At 53.7% G+C, this 27,476-nt stretch overlaps 2 protein-coding genes across 15 annotated transcripts in view; one reads left to right on the top strand and one right to left on the bottom strand.

The window, feature by feature from the left end:
* The first annotated feature begins 873 nt into the window (after positions 1–873).
* On the top strand, positions 874–21,591 carry Mtss2 (MTSS I-BAR domain containing 2). Of its 4 annotated transcripts, none has more exons than XM_020181688.2 (14): positions 874–1,016; positions 5,498–5,559; positions 5,645–5,718; positions 6,475–6,559; positions 6,655–6,746; positions 6,843–6,917; positions 8,105–8,262; positions 8,604–8,711; positions 9,533–9,630; positions 11,360–11,489; positions 17,119–17,193; positions 17,591–17,767; positions 17,937–18,102; positions 18,292–21,591. In XM_020181688.2, the coding sequence occupies exons 1-14, from the start codon at positions 948–950 to the stop codon at positions 19,077–19,079; spliced, it is 2,157 nt and encodes a 718-aa protein (XP_020037277.1). In that variant the 5' UTR covers positions 874–947; the 3' UTR covers positions 19,080–21,591. The 4 variants fall into 4 exon arrangements, with proteins under 4 accessions (XP_020037277.1, XP_020037275.1, XP_073911793.1 ...); XM_020181686.2 differs by having other exon boundaries at positions 11,270–11,489; XM_074055692.1 differs by lacking the exon at positions 874–1,016 and adding an exon at positions 4,178–5,109 and having other exon boundaries at positions 11,270–11,489.
* Positions 21,214–27,476, bottom strand: part of Il34 (interleukin 34) — a 58,959-nt gene continuing 52,696 nt past the window's right edge. For 5 of the 11 annotated variants that reach the window (XM_074055694.1, XM_074055700.1, XM_074055697.1 and 2 more), the window contains exons 4-7: positions 27,010–27,087; positions 26,530–26,760; positions 22,865–23,000; positions 21,214–22,627 (exon numbers count right to left, since the gene is read on the bottom strand). In XM_074055694.1, the coding sequence (XP_073911795.1) occupies positions 22,464–22,627; positions 22,865–23,000; positions 26,530–26,760; positions 27,010–27,087 (609 nt within the window). In that variant the 3' untranslated portion in view covers positions 21,214–22,463. The remainder of the gene's footprint in view (positions 22,628–22,864; positions 23,001–26,529; positions 26,761–27,009; positions 27,088–27,476) is intronic. The other 6 variants (XM_074055699.1, XM_074055702.1, XM_074055698.1 and 3 more) reach the window with 4 other exon arrangements.

Here is a 27,476-nt window from a genome sequence, read left to right as displayed (position 1 = left end):
CAGGTCGACAACAAAGTGCTTGCTGTTGCCCATGTACACATGTGTGCGCCCCCACACTACACCCAGGCATCAGGAACTGTTCTGTAGGTCCAACTCGGACCCCACTCATGAGCAGAGAGGTTGCCCAAGGGCCAGGAGATCACCGCTAGCCCCCAAAAGTTAAGCCTCGGGCACCTCATCGGTAAGACATCGCTTGCAATAGAAGCCAAAGAACTTATGGAGGAGGGTCCGAATTTATGGAGAGTTGTGCCTGGGGTGAACCGCCCCAAGGCAGGAATTCCTGGTGACACTGCACGCACTCTCTTTGCTGACTACCGCTCTGACGGGATGCGCGCAGGATCACATCTTTGAAGGCTCAGGAGGCCCCCTGAGCAAGACCGAGGGCTAGAAGGTGCGGTCGGGGGGCCGGGACCCCAGCGCCCATCCACCCCCGCAGGGAGCTGTGCGGACCCCGCCCCAGCGCCGCCCCGACCCGCGATGGCGCCCGCGCCCGTCCGCCCCGCTCGCCGGACCAGTCTGGCAGCGCCAGGGCTCGGATTTCAAAGCCCTGGTTTCTGGCCGTGAATGGGCCTGCGCCCGCCCGGCCTTTCCCACAGCCCCCTCCCGCGCTCCCTCCCCGCGGTCCTCCCTCCGCCGCACCCACGTGACGCCCGAGCCTCGGCGGCTCGGATTACCGCCGCCGCCGCTCCAGTCCCCGCGCCGAGGCTGCGCCGCGAGCTGCCCGCGCCGCGCCCCCAGCGCCGCCGCCAGCCCCGCCGCGACATGGCCCGCGCCGCCCGCCGGCGGCCCGCGACCCCGGAGCACGGCGCGGCCGGCCGCTGAGCGCGGCTCGGAGGCGGGAGGCCCGGCGCGGCCTCGGAGCAGAGCCCGCCGCGGCCCGGCCCCCTCCCCTGCGCGGCTCCCCGCGCCCCTGTGCGCCCCGCCGCCGCGGCCCGCCCGGCCTCAGCATGGAGACGGCGGAGAAGGAGTGCGGCGCCCTGGGCGGGCTCTTCCAGGCCATCGTCAACGACATGAAGGTAACCGAGGCGCGGCGGGGCCGGGCACCAGGGAGGGTGGGTGCGGGTGCGTGTCCCCTTCGGGGACGCGTGGCGGCGGGTAGCCGTGCCCTACTGTGCCCGTGCGCCGTGGTGTCTGTGTGTCCTTGTGTGAGCGTGTCCTGCCTGCGTCTGCCTTGCGCCCGGATCTCCGGGTGCCTGGCTGGAGGTGGGGGGCGCCGGGGGCCTGTGCTTGTGTGTTGGGGTGGCCATGAGGTGACCAGGTCTCCCCGATCCGAGCCTTTGCACGCGGACGTTCTGCTCCCCAGAATCCCCAAACCATGAATGGGGTTTTGCTTCAGGGCCGACTCTCATGGCCTTTTAATGGCTCTCGCGGGCCTCCGCCCCCTTCCATCACAATGTCCCCCACCCCAACGGCCCCGGAGCCCAGACAATGCTGTCACCACTGAAGCAGGAAAAAATAATAAAGCAGAAAACCGTTAACTCCTTCCCCACCGACCTCGGCCTCTGCGCTGAGCTCACCCCACCCCACCCCCACCCCCACCGCCACCACCACCCGGGAGAGAACTATAGGACTCCAAGGTCCCCGGCTGACCCGGAGTCCCAGAATCCCAAGGATAAGCCCGCCCGTATTATCAACTTGGGAGAAGGCGGGAGAAGGCTGGGTTTGGCGGAGAGACCCAAGGGAGCACTGTGCCTGCCCCGTTACACCCCAGGCCCTAGGCACCATCCCCCTCTTGATTACTCAAGGTCAGGCTGGAGCAGGCCACCGCACCATGTGGGAAACTGAGGCCTGGAAATGACTCAAGGTCATTAAGGAGACCTTACCCCTGACCTCGGCCCTCATTGTTCATCAGGGGACATAGGGGGATCCTCCACCCTAAGGAGGCCAGGCTTTGACAGGAAGGGCTGCGCCAGGCTAGGCAGAGAGGGCCTAAAGTGGGGGCCTGGAACCGGTGTTCCTACCCTTCTCCACTGTCCCGGCTCCTTGGGCTAGGATCCAGGGGCAGGATTGCAGGCCAGAGAAAGAAATTGGGCTCCCCACAGGAACTTCCAACACTCTCCCCTCCGGCCAGGCTACACACACACACACACACACACACACCCCAAGTACACATCACAGAGTCCTACCAGGCCCGGGGCAGGCGACATCACACACCACAGTGCAGCCCACCCAAAGATTCCAGGCAGGCACTTTAGGAAGGTGGAGGGTTGCGGGCAGGCAAAAGATGGGGCTCCCTTCCCTGTGCTGCCAGGGGAACAGCCCCAAGGGCAGCTGTCAGGTCCCTACCCCTGAAGGGGTACCCATGAAGGCATTCTGGCCTGTGTCCCCCCTGGGACCTCCATCCCTGGCAACTCCACCTTCAGGCCCCTTCTACCAGCAACCTCCACCTGCCCTGTAGATATTACAACTCTGGCATCTGGGTCTCTTTCTGGGACTGGACAGCCCAAACCACCTCCCATGGCCACTCCCGGCTGGCCGACAGTGGGAGCTGCCCGCACCTCCTCCCACTGGCAGCCGCACAGCAAACACTGCAGCGAGCAGCAGCTTCTGCCCAGAGAAGAGCCTGTCTGTATCCTCCCTCCACCAATTGCAAGAAACTCAGGATGAGCCAAAAGCAACCAGGCCCAGGTCACAGCAAGAGACTCAGGCTAGGTGGGGGGCAGGATTTCTGGACATGAGGAGGCAAAATGGGAGCAGTTTCACCAAGTGAGGTGATGCTATGTAAAGATTTGCCCCTACCAATGTCCCATGCAAGTGCTCAGGGACCCTGGCCAGAGATGAAGGGGACTGGGCCACCTGAAGGCTGATCAGCTGGACTTGGGGGCAGCTTCTGGCTGTCTTGCTCGGTGGCCAGGTCAAGGAGACAGAGCTCACCCTGTGAGGCTACTCCCCAGCAAGCCCCCAGCCCCACAGTGCTCTCTGCAGGGCCACTGGGAAGCCTAGACTCTGGGCTGAGGGGTTCTCCCAGCTACCACTGGAGCTGGATGGCTGAAGTTGGGCACCACCAGCCCAGGGCAGGGAGGGATCCTCAAGAGCCTGCCTTCTCTGTCTTACACAAGCCAGACCACAGACCCACTAAATGCAGACAGGGGTCATAGGCCTCAACATAGCACCTTCAGCTGAGCCAGTAAGGCCTCCATCCTGCATTGGCCTACCCAAAAAATGGGATCATAATCTTTGCCTCACCTGGAGAGTAGGGAGTGTCACCCAAACACAGACCCTGGCCAGGGGGGAAGGGGCTCTTAACAGAGAAGCATAGACTGAGAGCTGGCTACTGGCTGGGTGCTTTGCCTGCAGTGAGCGCCCTCTGGAGTCCACACTCTGACAGATGAGGAAAATGCAATCCCTCTCCTAATTTTTATAGGTGAGGAAACAGGCCCAGTCTTCCAGAAAGCCTTCTCTCGGAGCTGGTGGAGTGGCTCAAATGGTAGAGGATTTGTCTAGCAAGCATAAGGCCCTGAGTTCATACCTCAGTATCGCCACACACAAAAAAAAAAGGAAAAGAAAACCTTCCCTCTGGGACTGGAGCCTGGGTTGCTCCCCGGCACACCACTTCTCAGCCACAGCAGTCTCCTCATCACTCCCTCACTAAGGTGCTCAATTGCTCATCTCCCTGCACCCTCCGAAACAGTTTCCCCCTCCCCCGCCCTGACCCTACTTGAGAAAGTCACATGACCTCCATGAGCCTCCATTTCCTCATCAATAAAATGGGGCCAATAATAAGATTAGTCTCACAGGGCCATTGAAGGTCCAACGTGAGCACACATTGCAAGGGCTGAGCCATCCAGAACACCTGGTCAACAGGGCACAGTTACTGAGGCCTGTGTTAATACAACAGGGGCTTAGAACTTGGGCCAGGTGAAGACAGGGACATTCTCTCTGAGGCCCCAGCCACTCTGGCCCTTCTTCCTCTTTGTCTCTGGGGTCCTTTATGAACCAGGGGAGATGGAATGAGGGAATCCTGGGTGGCTAACGACAGAGTCCTCAGTCTGTCTGCTGAGGGGGACTGGACCTAGCCTCACCCATGTCTTGTTCCCCACCCTTAGGACAGCCCCCATAAGACCAACCAGGGATTGCTGAGGGAGCTAAGAAGGGGTCCAGGTCAGCTGGCCCTGGATCCCTTGCTTTTTTTTTTTTTTTTTGCACCCTTGAAGGAGGTCTTAGGCTTCCAAGCTGGGAAGAGTCTAGGTGTTAGAAGGGTTCCCCCTTTTCAAAGATCCCTGGGGGCCAAGGGATCTTGGGACTCAGCTCCTTGGGACTGCTAGGGGTGCCCTCCCAGGCCCCTTTACCCTGCCCTATGCCCATGGAGACAGCCCACCCACAGTCTCCCTTCTCGTTCCAGCCTTGATGACCTTCACAGATATTTGCTTTCCCTGGACCCTGGCTTAGCTGGGCTGGGAGAGAGAGATTTCAGAGGTTTCCTGAAGCTGCCTGCCTCTTTTCAGCTACCCCTATGGCTTTCCTGGCCTGGAAAAGCCAGCCAGACCTGCCCTGGGGCTCCAGCCCACCAGAAAGTTCCCTGAAGCCTTGGGGACTGGCTCTCTGCCTTTTCCCTTCACTTGGGAAAAGGCTAGCCCTCAGTGGCATCCTACACGGTGGGGAAGGGCCCATTGGGGCAGGGACTGGGGCTTTGCTAGTCCAGGGCTACCATTCAAAGACCCAGGGCCCTCAGGCCAGGGCTGAGATTTCTCCAGGCCCCGCAGCCATGGGGAAAGTACTTTAGCCAGAAAAGCCCCTTAATCAGACTGGACAACTTGGTCGCCAGGAGCCCCAATCTCCCTACTGGGAAACCCCCTCCCAGTGTGGAGCCTTGGGCCAGACTGGGATAAAGGCTACACTGTTCCCCTGGAGGGGAGGGGAGCAGGGGGTGGAGAAAGGTGGCTCTGTTGGCCGTACAAGGCCCCATTCAGCCTGGGGCCTGGTTGTCCCAGGCAAGCTGGCTGGCCCTCGGCAGTCTCAGTCTCCCCAGGCCTGGGAGCCACTGCTGCTGCCCTGGGATGGCTGGCCTGCCAGCAGCAGCTTCCGGGCCCCACATTAGACCTGGCATGCCTTGAGCCCTGCCAGTCTCCATCCTCCAGACAATGCCTCTGTCCCCAAGCCAGGCAGCAGGTCAGTGCCTACCTTCCTAGGTATGTGTCTAGCGAACCTGAAGCCCTTCACTGGGCTCAGCCCAGACCCCTGCCAGGGAGCCCAGGGGACACAGGACCTGCCATTCACTGCCTCCATCTCCCCTGAAGGAGGATTAGGGCCACATGGTCTCAGACTACAGACAATAGGATGGACTTCCTGATTGTCGGGCACCTGTTTCCAGGGCCAAGGTTTCCTCCATGCCTGGTGCTCTGTCCTGGGTCCTCTCCTCCCAGAGGGTGCGGGAGCCTCCTCTATATGGGGGCAGGACCATCTCAGAAACTTTCCAAAATCTGGACAACATGTGGAAGCCCAGTCCAGGTGGAGCCCTCTCCTCAGGGTCTCACTTCCTCTTTTGCCTCTCTGGCAGAGCTCCTACCCGATCTGGGAGGACTTCAACTCCAAGGCCACGAAACTACATTCCCAGCTGAGGTGAGACTGCGGATGCCCCAGTTGGGGAGGGGCGGGTAGAGAAGGACCCCCTACTGATCAACCTCTTCACTGTCCCTCTCCCCAGGACCACTGTGCTGGCTGCTGTAGCCTTCCTAGATGCCTTCCAGAAAGTAGCTGATATGGCCACCAACACTCGAGGTGGGGAGGGAGCACAGCTGGAGGTGGGCTGCCTCAGGGTGGGCTTGGAGGCTAGAAAGGCTGAGTGGGTATGGTCCAGAGGGAGAACAACAGGCCTAGAGTCCAGACCTTAGGTTCTGCTCCCTGTTGGAACGGGCTGACTGTGGAGAGAGTGAGTCACCCCTCAACAAGAGACATGCAAGCAGAGCTGGTGAGTGGTGACAGGAACATTACTTAGGACTCCCTTTTTGCTGTGGGCAGCTCAGTTGACTCCACAGCCACAGATGTTCACGCTCTGTACAGTGAGTCTCCTTATGGTTTCTTCTGGCTCATCCCTGTGTGCTCTCCTGAGAGCCTGCAGGCAGGTGAGTGATCCCTAGGGACTCAGATGCTCCTCTGCCTTCTGGTCCATGTAGATGGGACCTGGGCTCCTGTTCCTTCCAGTGGCAAGAAAACAGCATCTGGGCACACCTGGAAAGGGTTCCCCGAGGGGCTGAAGAGGAATTTTGCTCCTTGGGCAGTCTTTGGCGCTGGCATCTCCCAGTTGCGGGAGAGGGGAGGCTCCTGGCCCTGCCAGCAGGGCACCAGCAGGAAGCTGGAGTGGCCAGGGTGGCCTGGACCTTCACAGACAGATCAACCCTCCGGATTGCGGGTGGTGGGGACGGGGCTCGAGCTGCTGGCGCGGCCTCCGCGGGCGGGCGCGCCCCCTCGTGGCCCAAGATCGGGACTGCAGAGGCCCCAGCAGGCCCCTTTCCAAGCAGCGTGCTTCCTCGCCAGGGGCCACGCGGGACATTGGCTCCGCGCTCACTCGCATGTGCATGCGCCACCGCAGCATCGAGACCAAACTGCGGCAATTCACCAAGTGAGTGGGCGCCGCGGGAGGGCAGGGGGCCTCAGTCCCGGGGAGACACCCCCACCCCCTCTGCCTTGGCCCTGACTGGCAGCTCCTGCCCACAGCGCGCTGCTGGAGAGCCTCATCAACCCACTGCAGGAGCGCATCGAGGACTGGAAGAAGTCTGCCAACCAACTGGACAAGGACCACGCGAAAGGTGGGGTGGAGTTTTGCTAGGGTTCTTGCGCCGCGCCCCCTCACACACGCACACACACAAGGGCCCCCATTATAGCCTCCCTCTTACTCCCTGCAGAGTACAAACGAGCCAGGCACGAGATCAAGAAGAAATCATCGGACACGCTGAAGCTACAAAAGAAAGCACGCAAAGGTAGAGCCCTGAGCACCCCAGAGGCCCAGCCCAAGGGCCCCACTCCATAGCCCCTGTAGCCCAATTTGGGCACCCTCAGGGCCTTATGCTGACCAGAGGGGCTCTGTCCTGACACAGGACCTTCCAACCTATCGGGTGGGACAGAGGGAGCACCTGTATACCATGCCCTCCCTGTTGGGAGGCAGCAGGAGGCACCCCAGGCCCAGGCCTCCCCTCCCAACCCCAGGAGTGGCTCTGTCCATCCGGCTGTCTTTCACACATTCTTTCTTTCTCTGTCTCTCTTCCTCCCTCCTCCCACATCCTTCCTGTAGAGCTACTTGGTAAGTCAAATGTCCGTTCCTCCAGCTGCTCCTCCCATCCTTGTCGCATTTGTCTGTCTTCCCTGAGCTCAGGGCCATTGGAAGGAACCTCTCCAGGCCAAGGAGGAGCAAGGAAGGCGATTGGTCCACCAAGGGAGGGGCCCGGAATACAGTTTTCCCTGGGTCTCCCAGGGCCCCTGACTAAGGATGAGTCCTGGGCCACTGCTGGGTCAGTAGCCAGGCCAGGAGGAGTTGGCTAGCCAGGCAGGCCCTGGTTTCCCTGCCCCTGCCAGGCTAGCCAGGTCTTTACCTGTCGCCTCCTACTTTCCCCTCACCATCTCCTCATCCTCATCCTCTCACCTCTCTCTGTCTCTCTCGCTGCTTCTTTGTGTCGTTATTGCTGTTTTTGTGGATTGCTCCCTGAGCTGAGTGGGGACCCATGCTGAGACACCCCTCTTTCCTGCTCCCCAGAGTCCCTAGCCCTCCTGACCCCCACATCCCGCAGTGGCCTGGCCTACAGCTAAGCCTTCCTCCCCACCCAACTCCACTTTGTCGTGCTTTCAGACACCTCCCTTACTCTGTGCAGTGGAAGGCACTATTCAAGGGCAGTTGAGGGGAGCCTGGGTTGTGGAGGCCTCCAGCTGACCCCCCATGCAGTCGGCCCTGGGTGGCTTTGCAGCTTGGTGTCTTTCCTGTGTTTGTGTGTCTGTCTGTCCTCTCTGCCTGCTCTGGTGGGACCAGCCCCTCCTCAGTCCTGCCCTCTCCACACTCCTGGCTCCCATGATAGCACACAGCTGCACAGCCAGGGATACCACCACAAGCCTGAGCTGTGGGTGTAGCAAACCAGGCCAGCGTCCCCAGCGCGGCCTCTCCTCCCCACCCCTCCAGGGAAAGGAGACCTGCAGCCCCAGCTGGACAGTGCCCTACAGGACGTCAATGATATGTACCTGCTGCTGGAGGAGACGGAGAAGCAGGCAGTGCGCCGGGCCCTGATTGAAGAACGGGGCCGCTTCTGTACCTTCATCACCTTCCTGCAGCCTGTGGTGGTGGGTCCCTTAGTGACTCTGAGGCTCTAGGGGTTGGGGGGAAACAGGCCAAGGTGGACCTCTCGACCTCCAAGATCACTTCTGGGTGATCCCTAGCGAGGTACATTCAGAGCCACATGCTCCTAGCTAGAAATCAGGTTTCCTAGCTCATCGTACGCTACTGGGTCTGGACAGATGATGGTGCGAGCCACCCAGCAGTGCAAGCCCAGCCTTCACCTGCCCCAGGCGGCAATGGTTATCAGGGAAGGATGAGAGAGAAGAGGCCCAATGAGGCCTGCTTCTCCAGGGCAGGTGGGCAGGCGGATAGCAGAGCCATCAGGTCTGACTCACTGCTCCCTCAGAACGGCGAGTTGACCATGCTGGGCGAGATCACCCACCTGCAGGGCATCATTGACGATCTGGTGGTGCTGACTGCGGAACCCCACAAGCTGCCTCCCGCCAGTGAACAGGTGCGGACAGCCATGGGGCCAAGAGCCAGGGATGGGGGAATGGTCCTGTCCTCTTTGGGGAATGGTAGAGGAGAAAAGGGGACAGCATTTCAGGGAGGCATCTGGGGAAAGAAGACCAAATACTTTCCGACAGCTATTGTGGGTTATCTGGGAGCATCTGCCCAGGTGAGGGGTGGCATGCCCAGGACCCAACAGTGATCTCAGGATGAGACAGATAAGTGGAAGTCTGAGCTCCCTGGGGCTCGGTCTTTCCAAAACTGGTGATGCCCAGAACCCCATCACCTCCTCTAGATCCAGGTCCACCTGTCCACCTCTCCTACCCTGCCCCTACTCCACTGGACAGCCTACATGGCTTTGCACTCCTTAGGCACTTCCTGAGTGCCCTGCCTCTGCCGTGTACGCGCTCCAGCTCTTCTTTCTGAGTCCTCCTGATGGGGCTCTAAGATGGGAGCAGGCTCTAATCCACAGGAGAAAACTGAGGCTCAGAGAAGTCTAGTAATGATCTAAACCCTGGTGCGACATGCACGCTCACCTGGATGCTCTACCAGTGATTGTGAGTCTTTGGGAGTAGTTGCTCCACCCATGTCCCCCACCTGGCCAGGCTGGCCTCAGTATCTCCCTGCTGCCTACACCAGTGAACAGCTCACCTTAGGAGAAGGCTGGAGGAGAGGCTGGAGATTTTCAGGGTCTCCTGGGGCATGGTGCACAGTTGGGAAGAGGACGGAGGATGTCCAGCTTTCTGAGAGGTCCCAGAAAAAATGATAAGGCTCGCTTCAGGTTAAGGAGTGCCTCCAGTGACCCCCATCCATGTCGCTGTCCAGGTGATCAAAGACCTGAAGGGCTCAGATTACAGCTGGTCCTACCAGACCCCACCCTCATCACCCAGTAGCTCCAGTTCCCGGAAGTCCAGCATGTGCAGGTCAGTGGGGAAGAGATCATGGAAGGGGCTTGGGAAGGACTAGGGAAACTCAGAGCCCCAGAATTCACACTTATGTGGCATCCAAAGAATTTCCAAGTATAGAGAAAAAATGCCCATCCTCCCAAGGCAGGCGTGGGTTGGCAGGAAGGAGGGGGCAGAAGCTTTATTTATGGAATTTTCACTCTGTGCCAGGTGTCAGGCATTTTCTACATTGAATCCTAACACCACTGTTAGGCATAGTGTTATCTCCATTTCACAAAAGGGGAAACTGAGGCACGTAGTTCTAACATTTAACCATTGGACTCTGCTAGGCCTCAGACAGTGTGGAATAGTAGTAAGAATCCAAAATTGCTGGGTGCCAGTGGTTCACACCTGTAATCCTAGCTACTTGGGAGGTTGAGATTGGGAAGATCAGGTTCAAGGTCAGCCTAGGCAAATTGTTCACAAGATCCCATCTCGAAAATAACCAGAGAAAAATGGCCTGGAGGTATGGCTCAAGCAGTAGAGCACCTGCTTTGCAAGCGCAAAGCCCTGAGTTCAAACCCCAGTACCACCCAAGGAAAAAAAAAAAAATCTTAAGATCAAGGAAGAGTGTGTGGAGGTTTGAGAACACATGCTGAGGATCCTTCATCCTGGCTGGTTCCGAAAACTGGTTTCATTCAGCTGCTACTGGCCCCTGTTGGCCTCCGGGACCTCATAGAGCTGGGGAGAGACAAAGGCTCTCACTCACCACCGGGCTATCTCAGGATCCTGGGCCTTCCTTGGGCTGGCACTAGGGCCAGATTTGGAGGAGGTGTTTATGATCCAAGGGTCCTCTGGTGGATGGAGAGGGCATTGAGCACAGAGCAGGTTCTAGGTTAGTGAGGCCTCTCTGTGCCAGGTACCCCTCTCCCCAGAATTCCCCCTGGCTGTGCATTAGAGACGAGAAAGAAGCCAGGCCGGGGAGAGGAGGGCCCAGGGCTGCTGAAGCCTGTTCAGACCCCCAGTGGGCAGCTGTCCCAGGGAGAATGTTGATTGTGGGGGTGACCTATGTGCAGAAACGGGTGGGGGGGGTGAAAGGTCATGCCCAAGAGGAAGACAGCCTTCACAGCCAGGAGCAGGGTAGAATGGCTGTGCAAAGTGTGTGAGCTGTGGAGAGCTGGACCTGCGCGGGGTTTTGGGGGGGCTGGATAATGGAGGTGATGATAGGTTTAGGACCCACTGAAAGGCAGCCTCCATCTCCAGGCATGCCATTGCCACATGTTAGATGCCTGTGGGCGAAGGACTTTAGAAACAGGCATGTCTGCTTCTAATTGTTTGATGCCTGGTGACTCAGCTTCCCTGTCACCAACCTGAGGGCAACTATTCCAATGGCAAAGTAGGACAGAGAGATGGCCTCACCTTAGGTGTGCCCAAAAGGAGCTTCTCAGCCCTAAGGCCCTCCAAGGGCAGGGGCCAGGTATCCTGCATCCTGCCCTGCCACACCCTCCAGAACCCAGCTCCTCTGTAGTACCTGGGTCTCAGGACCTCATAGTCTGATACTATCTTTTCCTTCCTTTGCCTTTCACCTCTCTCCCCACCCTCGTCTGTCACCCTCCCCTCCACACGCACCCCTGTGTCTCCCTGTGTGACTGCTGTGCCCTCCTCCTTCACTCCTTAGTGCCCCCAGCAGCAGTGCCAAGGGTGGCGGAGCCCCATGGCCTGGGGGTGCCCAAACATACTCACCCAGTTCCACCTGTCGCTACCGCAGCCTGGCACAGCCAACCGCCACCTCCGCCACCCGCCTCTCCAGCGTCTCATCCCACGACTCTGGCTTCGTCTCCCAAGATGCCACCTACTCCAAGCCCCCCTCGCCCATGCCTTCAGACATCACCAGCCAGGTGAGGGGGCCTCTGGAGGACCACCTAGGGTGGAGGGGGATAACAGCCTCTTGCCGACCTCAAGCTGTTCATGTGTGGGGCCATTATAGCTGTTGAACCTGGTCCCAGCCCTTCATTCTTTCTTTATTTCATCGCGGTCCATCTTTTTATTTTTAAATACACCGTGTCATTATGAATCTCTTGTAAACAGCATATGCCTGGATCTCGTTTTCTCCAATCTGACAATGTCTTTTTTCTTTTTTTCTTTCTTTCTTTCTTTGGCAATGCTGGGGACTGAACCCAGGACCTTGTGCATACTAGGCAAGCACTCTACCACTGAGCTAAACCCCCAGCCCCAGCCATTATCTCTTTATGCCCACTTTGATTCTTTCTGTTCTCTTCCAATTCAACATATGTCATACCTTGCCATGTCTTAATTCTTATTTTCTCCATACTACATTCTGGATAATTTCTTTTTTCTTTTCTTTTTTTTTTTTTTTTTGGTGCTACTAGGGGTGAAACTCAGGGCTTCAGGCTGAACCTCAGTCTTCCTATTGGTGCTTCCCCACATAGCTGAGATGACAGGTACATGCCTCCATTGGTTGAGATGGAGTATCACAAACTTTTTCCCAGGCCCACCTCAAACCTTGATCCTCCTGATCTCAGCCTCCCAAGTAGCTAGGATTATAGACCTGAGCCACCACACCCCAACCTCTGGATAATTTCTTTAGGTCTGTCTTCCAATCTACTCTTCCCCACTGTTTGGGGTTGTTTGTTTATCTTTTTTTTTTTTTTGAGATGGAGATCTCTCTACGTAGCTCAGGCTGACCTTGAACTAGAGATCCTCCTGCTTCAGCCTCCTCAGTGCTGGGATTATAGGCATGTACCCAGCTTGTTTTAATTTTAAAATTAAAAATTAATTTTTCAATCTTATATGACCACCAAACAGTTTCCAAAACCAAGAAATCAACACTACTCCAACACTGCTAACTGATCTATAGTCTTGTTTGTTTGTTTGTTTGGCTGGGATTTTTTTTCACATTGTGCCAGTTTTCTCTCTCCTATCCTTTATCTGGTCCAGGAGTCTAGGACCCAGTACAGAATCCTCTGCTGCATTTAGATTTTATGTCATCGTCAATCTATGACAGTTCTTTGGTCCTGTCCCTGTCTTCCATGACTTTGGTATTTTGAAGAACACTGTTCAGGTGTTTCGTGGAATGTCTCTCAATTTGGGCTGACCTTACGTCTTCCCATTTACAACAAGAGCCAAACATTTCTGGCAAAAGTACCTCAAAAATGGAGGCTACAGCATAGGCTTCTTGGTGTATTGATTCAGCTGTGCGGTGTCTCTATGGCTCATGACTGGTAATACTGACCTGATCTTGGTTAAAGTGGGGTCCGCACCAGGCTTGCCCACTTTATGGTCATAATTTTCCCCTTTGTGATTAAATACCTTGTGGGGGATACTTTGAGACTGTGCAGATACCCTGTTCCTCACCCACTGGTAATCCTTGCCTGTTATTTCCTTCATTCTCCTTACATTTATTAACTGTAATTCCACTATCCCTTCATGTAGTCAGTTACTTATTCATATCATTATGGACTGATAAATATTTCTTTGAGTTATAAATTAAAAAATAGGTTATAAATATTTATAACCCTTTATAATGGGTAATAATCCATTACTACTTAGTCTTTTAAGAACTTTTTTATTGACATATTCTATACATACAAAGAAGTAAATATATCATAAGGGTACATCTCAATAAATTTACAAACTCAACATACCCAAGTAACAGCACCATGCACAAGACACAATGTGACCATCTCCCTGAATCCTCTGTGCTCCCCCAGTTGCTACTATCCTGGCTAGATCAGTTTTGTCTTTTTTCATCATATATGTATATAAAATTGGGCTGGGGATATTATGGCTCAGTGGTAGAGTGTTTGCCTGCCACATGTGAGGCCCTGGGTTTGATCCCCAGCACCATGAAAAGTGTCACTGGGGTTTGAACTCAGGGCTTAGTGCTTGCAAAGCAGGTGCTCCACCACTTGAACCACACCTGCAGTCCTATGTCTGGCTTCTTTTGCTCAGCATTGTGTTTATGAGATGGATCTGTTTCACATGGAGATGTGTATCATTTGCTTTGCTGTATAGCATTCCATGTGTGAATGTATAATTTATTTAGCCATTCTAAATACATTTGTAGGATATTTGGAAAGTTCCTAGGTTTGGGGGTATGGCTGCTAACAGTGGTGCTACTAATGTTCTAGAATGCAGTTCTGTGGGGTACATGGCTAGGAGTGGAATTGCCCAGTCACAAGACATGTACATTTTTGGGTTTGATAGCTACTTCCAAATAGCTTTCCAAGGAGACCATACCAATTCTCACTTCCTAGCAAGATTATGACAGTTCACTGTTGTTCCACATCCTCACCAGCCCTTGGTATGTTGCATCTTTTTCATGTTAGCCATCCTGGCAGGTATACAATAGTAGCACTTTGAGTTTGCGATTTGCGTGGTCCTGACAATTGGAACACCTTTTCATACTTTTAAAAGACCACTTGAGTATCTTCTTTTGTGAAAGATCTGTTCACATCTTCTGCCCATTTTTCCAGTACATTGTTTGTGGTATTCTTATTGACTACTAGGACTCTTTATATATTGTAGATATAAGTCCTTCTTCAGATAACTGATTCTATGAGTATGTTTTTGCCCTCTTAATGACAAGTCTTAAACTTCTCTTTTAATGACAAGTTCTTAAGTTTAATATAGTCCAATTTATCCATTTTTTAAATTGCTAGTGCTTTTGGCATCTTGCTTGAGAGATTCTTTTTATACTCCTAGATTACAAAGATGTCTTCCTCTAAAAGCTTTTTTTAACTTTTTTAATTTAAATCTGCAGCTCATTGGTCATATGTGTGGTGTGAATTAGGGGTCCTTTTTTTCTGTGTGGTTATCTAATTGACCCAGGACAGTCTATTGAAAGGCCTGTCTGTATTAGCCCATTCAAGCTGCTATAACAAAATACCATAAGTTGAATGATTCGTAAAAAATAAATTTATTTCTCCCAGTTCTGGAGACTGGGAAGTCCTGGTACAAAGATTTGGTGTCTGTGAGAGTGCCTTCTTGCTGTGTCCTCAGGTAGTAGAAGAGGCAAACTCACTCAGGTCTCCTTTATGAGGACACTAATCCCATTTGTGAGAGCTCCACCCTCATGATCTGCTCAGGGCCCCCTTCATAACCACTATATTAGGGATCAGAATTGCAGCACATGAATTTGAGAGGATGCAGAGCTCCAGACCATGGCATCATCGTTTCCTTATCGCACTGCGGTGTCATTTACTTCTCTGAATCAGATGTCTGTATCAGATGTCTGTGTGTGTCTCTTTCTGGACTTTGTACTCTCTTCAGCTGGCTGATTTATCTGTCCTTGTGCCAGTACCACACCATCACAATTACTGTAACTTTATGAAAAATCTTGATGTCTGATAATGAAAATTCTCCCACTTTATTATTCTTCAGAATCACCTTGTCCTTTTTTTTTTGGTGGGAGTGGGGTTCGAACTTAGGGGATTCACACTTGCAAGCAGGCTCTATACAGCTTGAGTAACACCTCCATCAGACCTTGGTTTTTTTTTTTTGGCAGTGCTGAGGTTTGAACTCAGACTCACGCTTACTAGGCAGGTGCTGTACCACATGAGCCACTCCACCAACCCCACCTTTATTTTTACCCCTTTGCATTTCCTTATAAATTGTAAGATCACCTTGTTAGATTCCACCAAAAATGAAACAAAACAAAAAGCTCGTGGCATTTTAGCTAGGATTGTATATCTCTCTATTTATTTAGGCTTTAAGTTCTCAATAATGTTTTGTAGTTTTTATGTAAAGATCTTAAACATCTATCACTGGAATTTTTCTCTAGGTATTTGGTGTTTGTTGATGCTATTATAAATCACATTTCTACTTGTTAGCTAATGATATTTAGAAATACAATTGATTTTTTTCTGACCTTCTAGCTAATAACATTCTTAAAATTATTTACTAATTCTGATACCTTATGGGTTTTTTTTTATACGAGGTATCATTAAATTGCCCAGGCTGGCATCAAACTGAGCTCAAGTGATCCTCCTGCCTCAGTCTCCTAAGTATTGGGATGATAAGTGCACACCACTCATGGCTTTAAAGGTTCTTTGCTATCATGTCATTGCAAACGCTTTCCAGTCTTTTCACTTTTTTTTAATTTTCTTTTTCTTGCTTTATCACACTTTAAGACTTCCAGTGCTGAATAGAAGTGTTGATAGAGGCATCCTGGTCTTTTTTCCAACTTCACAGGGAAAAGTATCCTTTTTGTTTGTTTATTTGTTTGTTTAGCAGTTCCCTGGGACTAAGGAAATTCTTTTCTATTTCTAGGTGATTTTATGATTTTTTGTTTGTTTTTCAGGAACAGACATTGAACTCCAGATGCTTTTTTTTCCATTGGGTTCTGTATTAACAGTCATATTGCTAAAAGTCTGGATGTGTTACTTCACCTGAATCTTCACATTTAGTCCTTTGTTCCCTTTTATTTTGATGATCTTGGTTCACCATAATCTGTAAGAAATCTGGGGATGTAAATGAGGATGCCATGGAGGATCTGGCATGGTCCCTTCCAGGTGCCTTGGTTTAGTTTGCTCATCACAAGATGAGCCCTCCATGAGCTCTGCCTCTGACCATGGTGCCAAAGTCAGCACCTGCTCAGGGTTCTGTTTACCTTGTTTCACTTTCCCTATTCTTTGCAGTAATTTGGAGTGGGAGGGCTCCCAAGATATATATACCCTGCTGCCCACAGCAGAGTCATGTCCCAGACACACAAGGCCACTGCTAAGTGGGGTCCCCTCGCCATGTCCCATTGAAGCAATTGTCACAGTACCACCAGCATAGGCAGCTAATGGCCCCAACAGCCTAAGCAAAGCCTGTCCCCTCCCGTCTGTCAAGCAGGTTCTTGTGATCCCTGTGGCATCACCTACATCAGGTTTTCCTCCCACTTTTCTAGCAGCATCTCACCACTGTCCTTTGCTGGGCTCGTCCTCCAGCGGCTGAATGTCGGAACCCTGAGGGATTGTCTTGAGCCTTGACTCTAGCTATGCTGATGACTTCTTCCGACTTCCCCCAAACTCCAGGCTTGTAAACATGGCAGCTGACATTGCATCCATGCACGCAGGTAGCTCAGCTTAGCGTACACAGGATGGCAATTGGGACTGCCTACATACCCTCCTCCTCTGGGCATTCCCTACCTGAGAAAATAGTGACACCATCCACCCAACCTCTCAAGCCAAACACCCTTGCCCTCTCCTGCTACACACAGGCCATCAGCCAAGTCCTATGGTGAAATCTCAAACTATGTGGTTCTGGAGCTGTGCCATTTGCAATGTGGGCTCTGGGCTGCAGCCTTCTGCTGCAGGCACTCTTTGTGGCTGTGGCCATGGAGGAGGGGACGGAAGGGAGAGGGATGTGGGGGGAGGTGCTGAGTTCAACCACCACTGCATGCTGGCACTGTGACCAGAACTCTTCTCTTCTCTCCTCCCTGCCTCTCCTCTCCTCCCTGCCTCCTGCCCTGTCTGCCCGCCGGCCCCTGTCTGCAACCACCTGCTCACCTCTGCATGACAGAAGTCCTCCAGCTCTGCGTCCTCCGAGGCCTCGGAAACCTGCCAGTCCGTTAGCGAATGCAGCTCCCCGACCTCGGTCAGTGTTCCTGGCCCCAACCCCACAACCATTACCAATTGTCCACACTGGGGCCCTCCCAATCTGGGATGTCACCATAGGGAGGGTTCCAACTCAGCTAGAGGAACCCTAGCAGTCCGTCCCCATTGTCGTGAGACAAGCTGCCTGGCCACCACCCTTAGCCACTCCTCACATATGTCTTTCCCTCCTGGGAACCCTTGTCCTGCCCCAGAGCTTATAGGAACAGGGGCCACCCCCGCTCCCGGCCACCACCCTCCTGTAGGCTCTGACCTTGGCCGCAATTGTGAGCCAGAGGCCACTCACACATCAGGACACCCTGGCCCTCAACCATAGTGAAGGGCCCTCTTGGTCATGAGCCTCGGGCCAAGGGTCCCCTGACTTGCTTTCACACCTACAGGAGTGGACCAAGGCCGGCCCCCACGAGCAGCCCTCAGGCACCACCTTGCAACGGAGGAAAGACCGAGTGGAACTCCTCCGGGACGCGGAGCCAGGCCCTGCCAGTGGAGGGGCACTGGGCTCCAGTGGGGAGGAGGCACCACGAGCCCGGATGTCCCCTGCCACCATTGCAGCCAAGGTAGGCAGGCAGCTTCTGGGGTAGCCCAGCCAGACCTCATTTTCACGCTCAGGTCAATGACGGCAAATGGTCTCCAGGACCACCTCCAACCACCTAGCAGGGCACCTGGATTTGAGCAGAGGGCAGAGGTGGGGAGCAAGGCTTTAGCCTGATATTTTACCACCCCTAGCACGGTGAGGAGGTGTCCCCTGCGGCCAGTGACCTGGCCATGGTGTTGACCCGTGGCCTGAGCCTGGAGCACCAGAAGAGCAGCCGGGACTCTCTGCAGTACTCCAGCGGCTACAGCACACAGACCACCACGCCCTCATGCTCCGAGGACACCATCCCCTCCCAAGGTGGGCCCAGAGCGCTGCAGTCCCACAGGCCGGGGATGCTCCCTGGGCCTTTGCAGCCCCAGGACTGCACCCCTGGACAGGGCCTCACAAGAGTTCCCTTCTTTCCCTCTCCATGTCCCGAGGGGGTGGGGGGAGGGGAGAGCTCAGGGGGCATCTGGGCCTCAGGCTCACTGCACCCTGTGCCCCCAGGCTCCGACTATGACTGCTACTCCGTGAACGGGGATGCAGACAGCGAGGGCCCCCCTGAGTTTGACAAGTCATCCACCATCCCTCGCAACAGCAACATCGCCCAGAACTACCGCCGCCTGATCCAAACCAAGCGCCCGGCATCCACCGCCGGGCTGCCCACCACAGGGCTACCCACAGCCACAGGCCTGCCCTCGGGCGCACCCCCCGGCGTGGCCACCATCCGCCGCACACCCTCCACCAAGCCCACCGTGCGCCGCGCCCTGTCCAGCGCTGGCCCCATCCCCATCCGGCCACCCATCGTCCCTGTGAAGACGCCCACGGTGCCTGACTCCCCTGGCTATGTGGGGCCCACGCGGGCAGGCAGTGAGGAGTGTGTCTTCTACACAGATGAGGCAGCCTCTCCCCTGGCACCGGACCTCACCAAGGCCTCCCCAAAGAGGCTCAGCCTGCCCAATACAGCCTGGGGCAGCCCATCCCCAGAGGGAGCCAGCTACCCTGGGGCAGGGACCGGGCTGGCAGCTGAGGACGACGACGAGCAGCAGTTGGCTGCCAACAGGCACAGCCTTGTGGAGAAGCTTGGAGAGCTGGTGGCTGGTGCCCATGCCCTGGGTGAGGGCCAGTTCCCCTTCCCCACCGCCCTGTCAGCCACCACCACGGAGGAGACGCCCACCCCACCTCCTGCCGCCACAAGCGATCCCCCAGCTGAAGACATGCTGGTGGCCATCCGTCGCGGGGTCCGGCTCCGCAGGACCGTCACCAACGACAGGTCGGCACCCCGCATCTTGTGATGGCGCCATTCTCCCCACCCTGTCTGGCCCTGGTGCGAGCAGGTGGCCTGGTCTGTAAGCAGCAGCCACTGAGAAATGGCACAGCCAGGAGAGAGAACAGCGCCAGGGATGAGGCAAAGCCACTTTACAGAAAGAGACACCCAGGCTGGATCTCTATGTCTAACAGGAAGTGACTTCCTTAACCAATCTTGTCAGGACAGAGCCTGCAGGCCTTGAACTGGTTTTGGAGCCTGTTTTATACCTTCCTTGCTTACTCTGACCAACCTTTTACTTTCTGTAGGCCCAACCTTGTCTATGCTCCAGAGCCCAAGACAAAGTGCTGGGCCAGCCTTCCTCTGCCACCCTGGCCCCACCTGGCCTGGGGTCCACAACTCAGCTCCCCAGATCCACGGTGTTCTGACTCCTTCTTGAATGCTGGCTCCCTCCTCTCCCTGCCTGAGCCCCTCTGCTTGTCTCTTGCCTTCTCTCTGCCTGTCCCAGGCTCCTTTCCATCCCGGGAGGCAGGGTAGCCACGGAGAGGCCAGGTGCCCAAGCAGCTGAGTGTCTAATCTGTGACCAGGGTCCAGGGACCAGGTTGATGTTGCCTGGCCAGGCCCACCCACCAAGAACAGAGCCGAGGGGACCAAGCCGCATCTCGGGGAGGAAATGTAGGGGCCTTGAGTGGGGAAAGCCGGGGAGACCCTCCAGCTCCCCTGCCCTGTGAGGCGTGGTTGGGAGGCACCAGGCAGATAGCAGGGAAAGCAATCCAGAGGTTCACGAGGTCACCTGACCAGCCACACCCGAGCTGTTTCACATGTCCCATCTTCATTTGGGCACATTGAGACTTACTCTGGTGGCACTTTAGGGTCACAGTTTCAGCCACTGTTGGAGGTGGGGGCTGGAGCTGTAGAGGGTATTGGGGGGGTTATCTTCTGGCTATAATAAAATGGAGCTGGCCCCAGACAAGAACTTTGTGTGGGGCAAGCCGGTGGTACAGGGTGTGTGTCTTTGAGTGCCTGAGAGACAGATGGAGAGCCCCACGGTGGCCTTGTGGGCCCGTGGCAGGATGGGAAGGGTGGAATTGGCTCCCCCAAAGCCAGGGAGAAGCCAGTGTTCTCTGCAGTCTCACATGTAGCTGAAATAAGGCTGGAGAAGGCAGGGCTGGAGCACCTCCAGTCCTTTGTGCTGTGTTCTGAGCGAGCTGCAGGCCCGTGTTGGGGAGCGAGTCCAGAGAGATTGGCTTTGACTCTCTGTTGCCAGAGGAGATGCCATTCCAGGATGGTCCACACCATAGGCCTAACCTGGGCTGGCAGCAGGGACCAGGGAGAGGAGTGGGCTCACCTCCCACTCCATGCCCAAGTCAGACCAAGTCTGAGCAGGTCAAAGCATGTGAGCCTAGGGTGAGTGGAGGGATTGCAGTGGCCACAGGGTAGTAGAGAAAGCAGCAGTAATGTGTCTCCCAGGGGTCAGGAGAGCAGTTTGGCTTGGTCCAGATGGAATGGATTTGGGGCCAGTCCAGGCTCGTGCTCCTGGGTGCTTTAGTGCCATGAACTGGGATCCTGGCAGAGCAGCTAGGCAGGTCTGAGAACCCAAGAATTCCCTTGTATGGGTGGAGGCCCCACCTTGGGCTTCCAGGGCTGCTAGAGAATCTCCTACAAGTCTCTAGGTCTGAGAACTGAGTGCCTAGCCCACCAAGCTCTGGCAAATACCAGAGCCCCAGGTGTGAGGGCCAGGAGAACAGGGGACCAGTTTGTGGGGCCATGGTGGTAGATTTCGGTTGCGCCTTCCCCCCGGGCTGTGCCCAGGATGAGGAGGGAGTTGCCCAGTGTGTTGATGGAGGAGGAAACAGGATATGGAATACAGGGCAGCGGGGTAGCAGGTGTGGCCTCTGCACTGAGTGTGGCTAGGTCCTAGGGGTTCTTTCAAGGAAGAGCGCACCACCTCCTGGAGGCTCCGGGCCCTGATGGGAAGGGAGGCTGGGGCTTCCCCAGAGAGGCTGGCACCATATCCCACACTCTCTTCCCCTTCCCTCCGAGCCCCCAGGGCTGTACATACTCCACCCCTTGACTACCCCCACCACCCTCTCTTCCATGTAGTGACCACCTCATAGGCCCACCCCCTTCGGGATCCGAACCAACCATCCCACATCACAAACTTTGGTTTGGGGGACTTTACGTTGGTCTTTATTTTTCACTTTGTACAGAGAAATATTCTTTTCAAAAGTGTCTTTTGACTGAAGTAACTTTTCTGGTGCTGTTGTTAACTTGTTCCTTTTTTTTTTAATTTATTTTCCCACCCCAGGCTGTCCTTCCTGGTTCCTACTCACCCTTTCTTCTCCCTGCTCCCCAACTTCTTCTACCCCCTGCATCCCATCTGAACCATTTCGTTTCTTTTCTGTCTGTCGGTTTTTGGATAAATTCTCTCCTCCCCACCCCCCTCACTCCATTTTCCCCTCGATTTAAATAGTCACTGCTACAAGTAACAAATGCACTGTGAAGATTCCAGTATTAATAAAGTGGTACTGTAGTTAACACCCCGGCCTCTGCCTGGCTTCCCTGGGCTGCTGCTCCTCACATGCTCCCCTTCCTGCCCCTGCACCCCAGCCTTTCTCATCCCAGACCCAGTTCTCACTGATGCAGAGACAGGGGACTACCTGGACTGGGGTCTTGAAATACCCCTTTCTTCTGCTGGGAACTGTCTTGGGGCAGTATGAAGGAAGGAGGGAAAATGGCCAAGGGAATCACACACACACACCCAGCAGACACCTCTCAGGCCTGCTGAGATCCGCAGGCTAGGACAGGCCTGGAAGACACTCAGTCTTCAAATGCCTCTTGGGTAAGGCTCTGTCCACTCCAAATCCAGGTCCTCAGACCAGGGCCAGCCCCACCCCTTCTCCTACCTCCTGCACTTGGCTAGGCTCACAGCCCCTCCAAGTTCACTCTTGCAAATGCAAACGAAAAAGAAAACAAAACAATGCGGGCATTTAATAGAAAAAATTTAAAAATGCAAAAGCATTACTGTGGCAAAATGTGGCATTTGGCTCTGTGCCCTCAGCCCAGCACCCCATACTCGGCCCAACTGGAAAGCCTCCAAGAGTCCTGGAGTTCTCTATGGTCCCCCTATCCCTGCCCATCTGCATGAGGGACACAACTCTGACTTCTGAGGCCACATGAGTACAGCACCGCTTCAGGCAGGAGCGGCCTCGAGGAAGGTGGGAAGCTGAGCCCAATTGTGGCATAGAATTCCCCTCAAAAGACAAAACACCCTTCCCAAGGGCCTCTCTTAAGGGAGCTCCCCACCACCACCCCTCAAAGTATTGTCCCATCCTGGGACTTGTCCAGTGGCCCTATCCAGGGTCAACACGCAGCCTGCTCAGGGCAATGGTCCTCAGCTGTGTGCTCTGCCCTAGGGACCAGCACTTGTGCCCGGGAAGTAGGGCAAGGAGGTGGGGGGCTGCCGGGGAGGAGGGTACACCTGGGCAGCTGCACACTGCAACAAGGGCTCTGGACCGTGGGGCTGAAGACTTGGCACCTCACAGTCCTGCCATGTTTGGGTGGTGCTTTGTTTGCCTGCAAAGGACAGAGGGGGAAAAAATGTGCAGAAAATATCAAGGCTCCACCCCATCCACTCCATCCCAGCAGCTAAGTTATATGTCTTGTTCCCTCAGGGCCCATCTGGGCTTCCAGAAATGGTCTGTCACTCTGTGTACCACAGGGTAAGCCCAGGAGGGTGCACCTCTCTGCCTGATAACCTAGGCCCAGACTCCTGACCTCCTTCCCCAGTCCCACACCCTTGGAGGTCCTTACAACAAGAGCAGTACAGCAGCTCCATGACCCGGAAGCAGTTGTCCAGCAAGGCTTTGGGCCGCACCAGTTTCAGGCTCAGACTTGGGGTACTCAGGAGAGATAACACCGCTTCCACCTGAGGGCTGATCTCCACATCCTGTGGAGGAGGAAGCCATCAGAATCAGTAAAGAGAGGGGGCCAGAGCTGCTCCAAGTCACAAAAGGATAAAATTTCCCATGACCAGGAGCCTGTGAGCTGTGTCAGGAGGGTCCCAGTCATTGTCCGTCATCCAAGCACAACAGAGACTACTGCTTCTCCATTATTGGAAAAATGGCCATAAGGCACAGCCCAGAACGGGAAGAAGTTGGGGGCTCCTTGCTGTTCTAGCCCACACATGGCTGACCACCCAATGAGGAGACCCCAATCTGGGAAAACTGCCCTTCTGGAAGCAAAGACCTCCATCAACTCCAAGAAATAGAAGAATTTGATGAGGGTACTTAGACAAGTCACACAAGCAGGGCTATCTGGCCCCAAGCTCAGATGGGTTCTCTCACAATGCTTAAAACCTGGGGAACATCCTAGGCACCTGAAGTCCCTGAATAGGGGCCATTGTAGAGGCATCATGAGAAACATGGGGCCTGAGCCAGGAGAAGGCGTTCCTAAAGGTAGCCGCAGCCCAGGCAAGCCATCTGGGCTGAATTGTATCTCTCCCCTCCACCCGCCCCCAGCCCCCCAGCCTCCCAAATGCTACAATCTCAGCCCTACCCTCAGTACCTATAAATGTGACCCTGTTTAGAAATGGAGTAGATGTAATTAAGGATTTCAGAATGACATTATCCTGGATTTAGGGTAGACCCTAATCCAATAGTTTTTTTTGGTTGGTTTTTTTTTTTTTTTTTTTTTGCCATGGTGGAGATGGGATCCACCATGCTAGACAACCATGTATCTTTATAAAGGTCACAGAGAGACACAGACCAGAGGCCATGTGACAGATGTTAGAGTGATGCTGACCCAAGCCAAGACTCTGGGTGTTGAACCACTAGAAGCTGAAAAAAAGCAAAGAAAGACACACACACACATACACACACACACACACACACACCAGAGCCCTCAGAAGAAGTATGGCTCTGCCAACACCTTGATTTTGGACTTGCAACTTCCAGAAGTGTGAAAGAATAAATTTCTGTTTTAAGCCACCCAGTTTGTGCTAATTTGTTACAGCAGCCCTAGAAAAGTTACACCCAAAGTGGAGTAAGGATGACAGGAGTGAAAAGAAGTCTCATCCCATAGCCCACTCTCTATCAGGAGAAAGCCACACGGTCCTCTAGATTTAGTCCCCCAGGGCCACTGTACCATCCAGAGACACTCAAAGTTGAAGATAGGCAGAAGCCATTCCTCTGAAAGCCTCTTACAGAAAAGCAGCCTGGCAGTTCCTCAAAAAGTGTAACATGGGGCTGGAGGTGTGGCTCAAGCAGTAGAACACCAGCCTAGCAAGTGCAAAGCCCTGAATTCAAATTCCAGTATCGCAAAAGAAAGCATAAAACACAGTTATCATCTGACCCAGCAATTTCATTCCTAAGTTAATGAACCTTTTAATTTTTCTCCAGTGCTAGGACTTGAACTCAGGGCCTCACACATGGTAGGAAAGTACTCTGCCACTGAGCCATTCCCCCAGGCCAGTGGATGGACTTAGGAAACATTACTCAAAGTGCACACAGGCAGGCACAATAGGGTGAGTGCTTCACCACTTTACTTCTAGAAGAGGCAAATAAATAACGACGAAAGGTTACAGGTTACCAGGGGTGCAGAGAAGAGGGAAGTGAGGTGTGACCGCTTCACAGTTTTTTGGGTTTTTGGGTTTTGGAAGGGATGATGGAGGAGTTCTGGAAATGGACAGGAGTGATGGTTATACAGTATGGTGAATATAACGAATGTCACTGAGTTGTGCACTTAAAAATGGTCAAAATGGCAGATTCTATATTGTAAAATGAGCTCCCTCTCAGCACAGGTGCTACAATCTCTATGGAGAACCTTGTTTTTATTTTTGTTTTCTTAAGGAAACTTAAGGAAAGCAAGGGGGAAATACTGGACAAGAACAGTACAGAACCCAGATTCAAGAGATAGAATGTCATCGAATCCATTTTCCAGCTTCATCTCAACCCTTGTCCTTTTCAAATGATGAATCTGAAGCCCAGAAGTGAAACATGTTCCAGGTTATACAGCTGGAAACCAAGCTGGTGTTCAACAACCAGGCTGGACCTCCTATAATCCACTACCACTGGGAGATTTAAAACTAAAGAAAATCTGAAGGGTGGTTTTTCCCTAAACTTAATCCATCTTAAATGCTAGGTCATAGACTTCTAACAGTGTGAGAGAGAAGAGAGATTCAAAAGGTAGCTACAAGAAATGACCCAAACATTGTATGCACATATGAATAATAAATAAATAAATAAAAAGCTACAGGGCTGAGGATGCAGCTCAGTGGCTGAGCTTGCCTGGCATGCTCAAAGCCCTTGGTTTGATCCCCACCACCACCACAAAAAAAAAAAAAAAAAAGCTGCCTACATCTGGATAATAAAAAGTATCAGGGCCAAAGGCATGCCTCAAGTGGTAGAGCACCTGCTGAGCAAGCATAAGGCCCTGAGTTCAAACACCAGTACTGCCAAAAAATAAAAATAAAAATAAAATATTTGTGTGTGTATAATCAAAAAAAGCCAAGGCCAGATGGGAAGAGCAGCGTCCTCCTCTCTTCCCTGCAGTCCAGCTCCTGGGGAACCTCTCAAAAAACCAAGGGCGGAAAAGTGTCTCTTTCTCATGCCTGGTCCTCTTCCCTAGAGTACCCATCTTGCCCATGGGCACAAAAGAGCCAATTCCCGGGACAACCTCCTCAGCAGGAATTGAGGAAACTGAATTGAGAGAGCCCTCCCAGGTCTGGTTCTTAGCAGCTGCAAAAACAGTTGGAGCTCTGAACCTTTTCATTACTGGAAGCTCACAGTTGGTGTCAGATGGTCTGGCCGTGGGCTGGGCCTTGTGGGCAGAGAAAGCCGGGCAGCTGGCTGAGCAGGGGGCCAGGTGTGTCCCGGAACAGGTGTGCACTGGGAACCTGAGGAAGGCTGGTGGGGGCAGGAGCCTGCATGGGTACATGATGAGCTCATCCCATGACCTTTTAGTTCAACTCAGGTTTTAGAAAGGATGGTTCCCTGAGGCCTCAGATCAACTCTGTTGAACAAAAAGGAACCTTTTTATATACAAAGTTTATATATATATATATATATATATATATATATATATATATATATGTATATGTATATAACTTTTTTAAATTAACTCACGCTGTAGTCAATTAGCATTGACTGTGTTGTGTGTTGCACAGCTCTACTGGTTTTGAAAAACTATTATACACAGCTTCACCGCCTAAAAATCCCCTGTATGTCACTATTCTTCCTCTTCGTCTGAAGGAGCCTTATTTCTTAGACACAGAAACAAAGCCAGAGGCTTTGCCCTGGCCCCAGGGTGAGCCAACCAGAGCCTGGAACAGAGTCTCAGGCACTTCCTGCCTCCCAGCCCAGCCCACCCCACTCATTGCTCATCATGGCTGCCTCCTCCCTCCTCAGGCTCCTTTTCCTGCACCCATCCCCCATTTCTCCCATACCCTCAAGACATGTCAGAACTTTCCACACACTCACCTCTTCCCTCCACAGCCCCTGGCCACACCTGTCAGACCCACACACTCTTACACAGCAGCTCTGGCTCACCATGAGGTCCTCCTGGACATTCAATAGCAGTGTCTGAACCTCCTGCAGGTACTTCCAGGATGGGTGGCCCTCGAGCAACACATTCTGGACCGACTCAGTGGCGTTGAGACTCACCAAGACCCACAGATACCGCAGCTCGCGCTCACTCACCCGGGCCCTCTGCTACAGGGACAAGAGAAATCACTAGAACTCCCAGACACCAGCCTCTGGGCTGTGATCACCTTCCCCCCAGGACCCCTTGCATGGGATCAACAAGGGCACACACTGTGAACAACAGGTAACCTGGGTCAAGGGCGGGCTTGAATGTCTGGCAAAAGGCCCCTGGACAGCAGCATAACCTGCCAAAACCAATGTGTGTGCCTCTTAGGCTGAGGCCCACAGGGGGTCACAGGAGGCAGGGAGGATCCTCACCAGCCTGGTGATGTTGGCGACTCTGAGCACCCCCTCATAAGGCACGCCGATCTTGTAGTTGATGGGAAAGTAGTGTTTCTGGGGAGGTACAGGAACAAACCAAGAAGTCAGAGGCAGAAACGGCTTAGACAGGCTCCCCCAGCCTCCCAGATGAATGCTGACAAAGGAGAGAGGCCCAGGCCCAGCCTATGAGGACAGAGGGGGATTCATCTACAAAGAAGGCAGCCCTGGCTCCCAAGTGGATTAAACACAGTTTCCTCTGAGACACAGAGAGGGTGAAATCAAACACACAGCTCCTGTTAAGGAGCCCAGAATAAAGACCTACGACTTCAAGGAAGGCATTATTTTAAGAGTGAGGGAGATGTTCGAAAACTTACTATGGTGACAGTTGCACAACTCTGTGGACACACGAAACACCAATAAGTTGCATTCTTTAAATGGGTGGGTTGGTATGTGTTTTTATTTTA

Source organism: Castor canadensis, chromosome 15, assembly GCF_047511655.1.
Source record: "Castor canadensis chromosome 15, mCasCan1.hap1v2, whole genome shotgun sequence".
Taxonomy (NCBI): Eukaryota; Metazoa; Chordata; class Mammalia; order Rodentia; family Castoridae; genus Castor; species Castor canadensis.
This window is presented reverse-complemented; position numbering and strand designations above follow the sequence as displayed.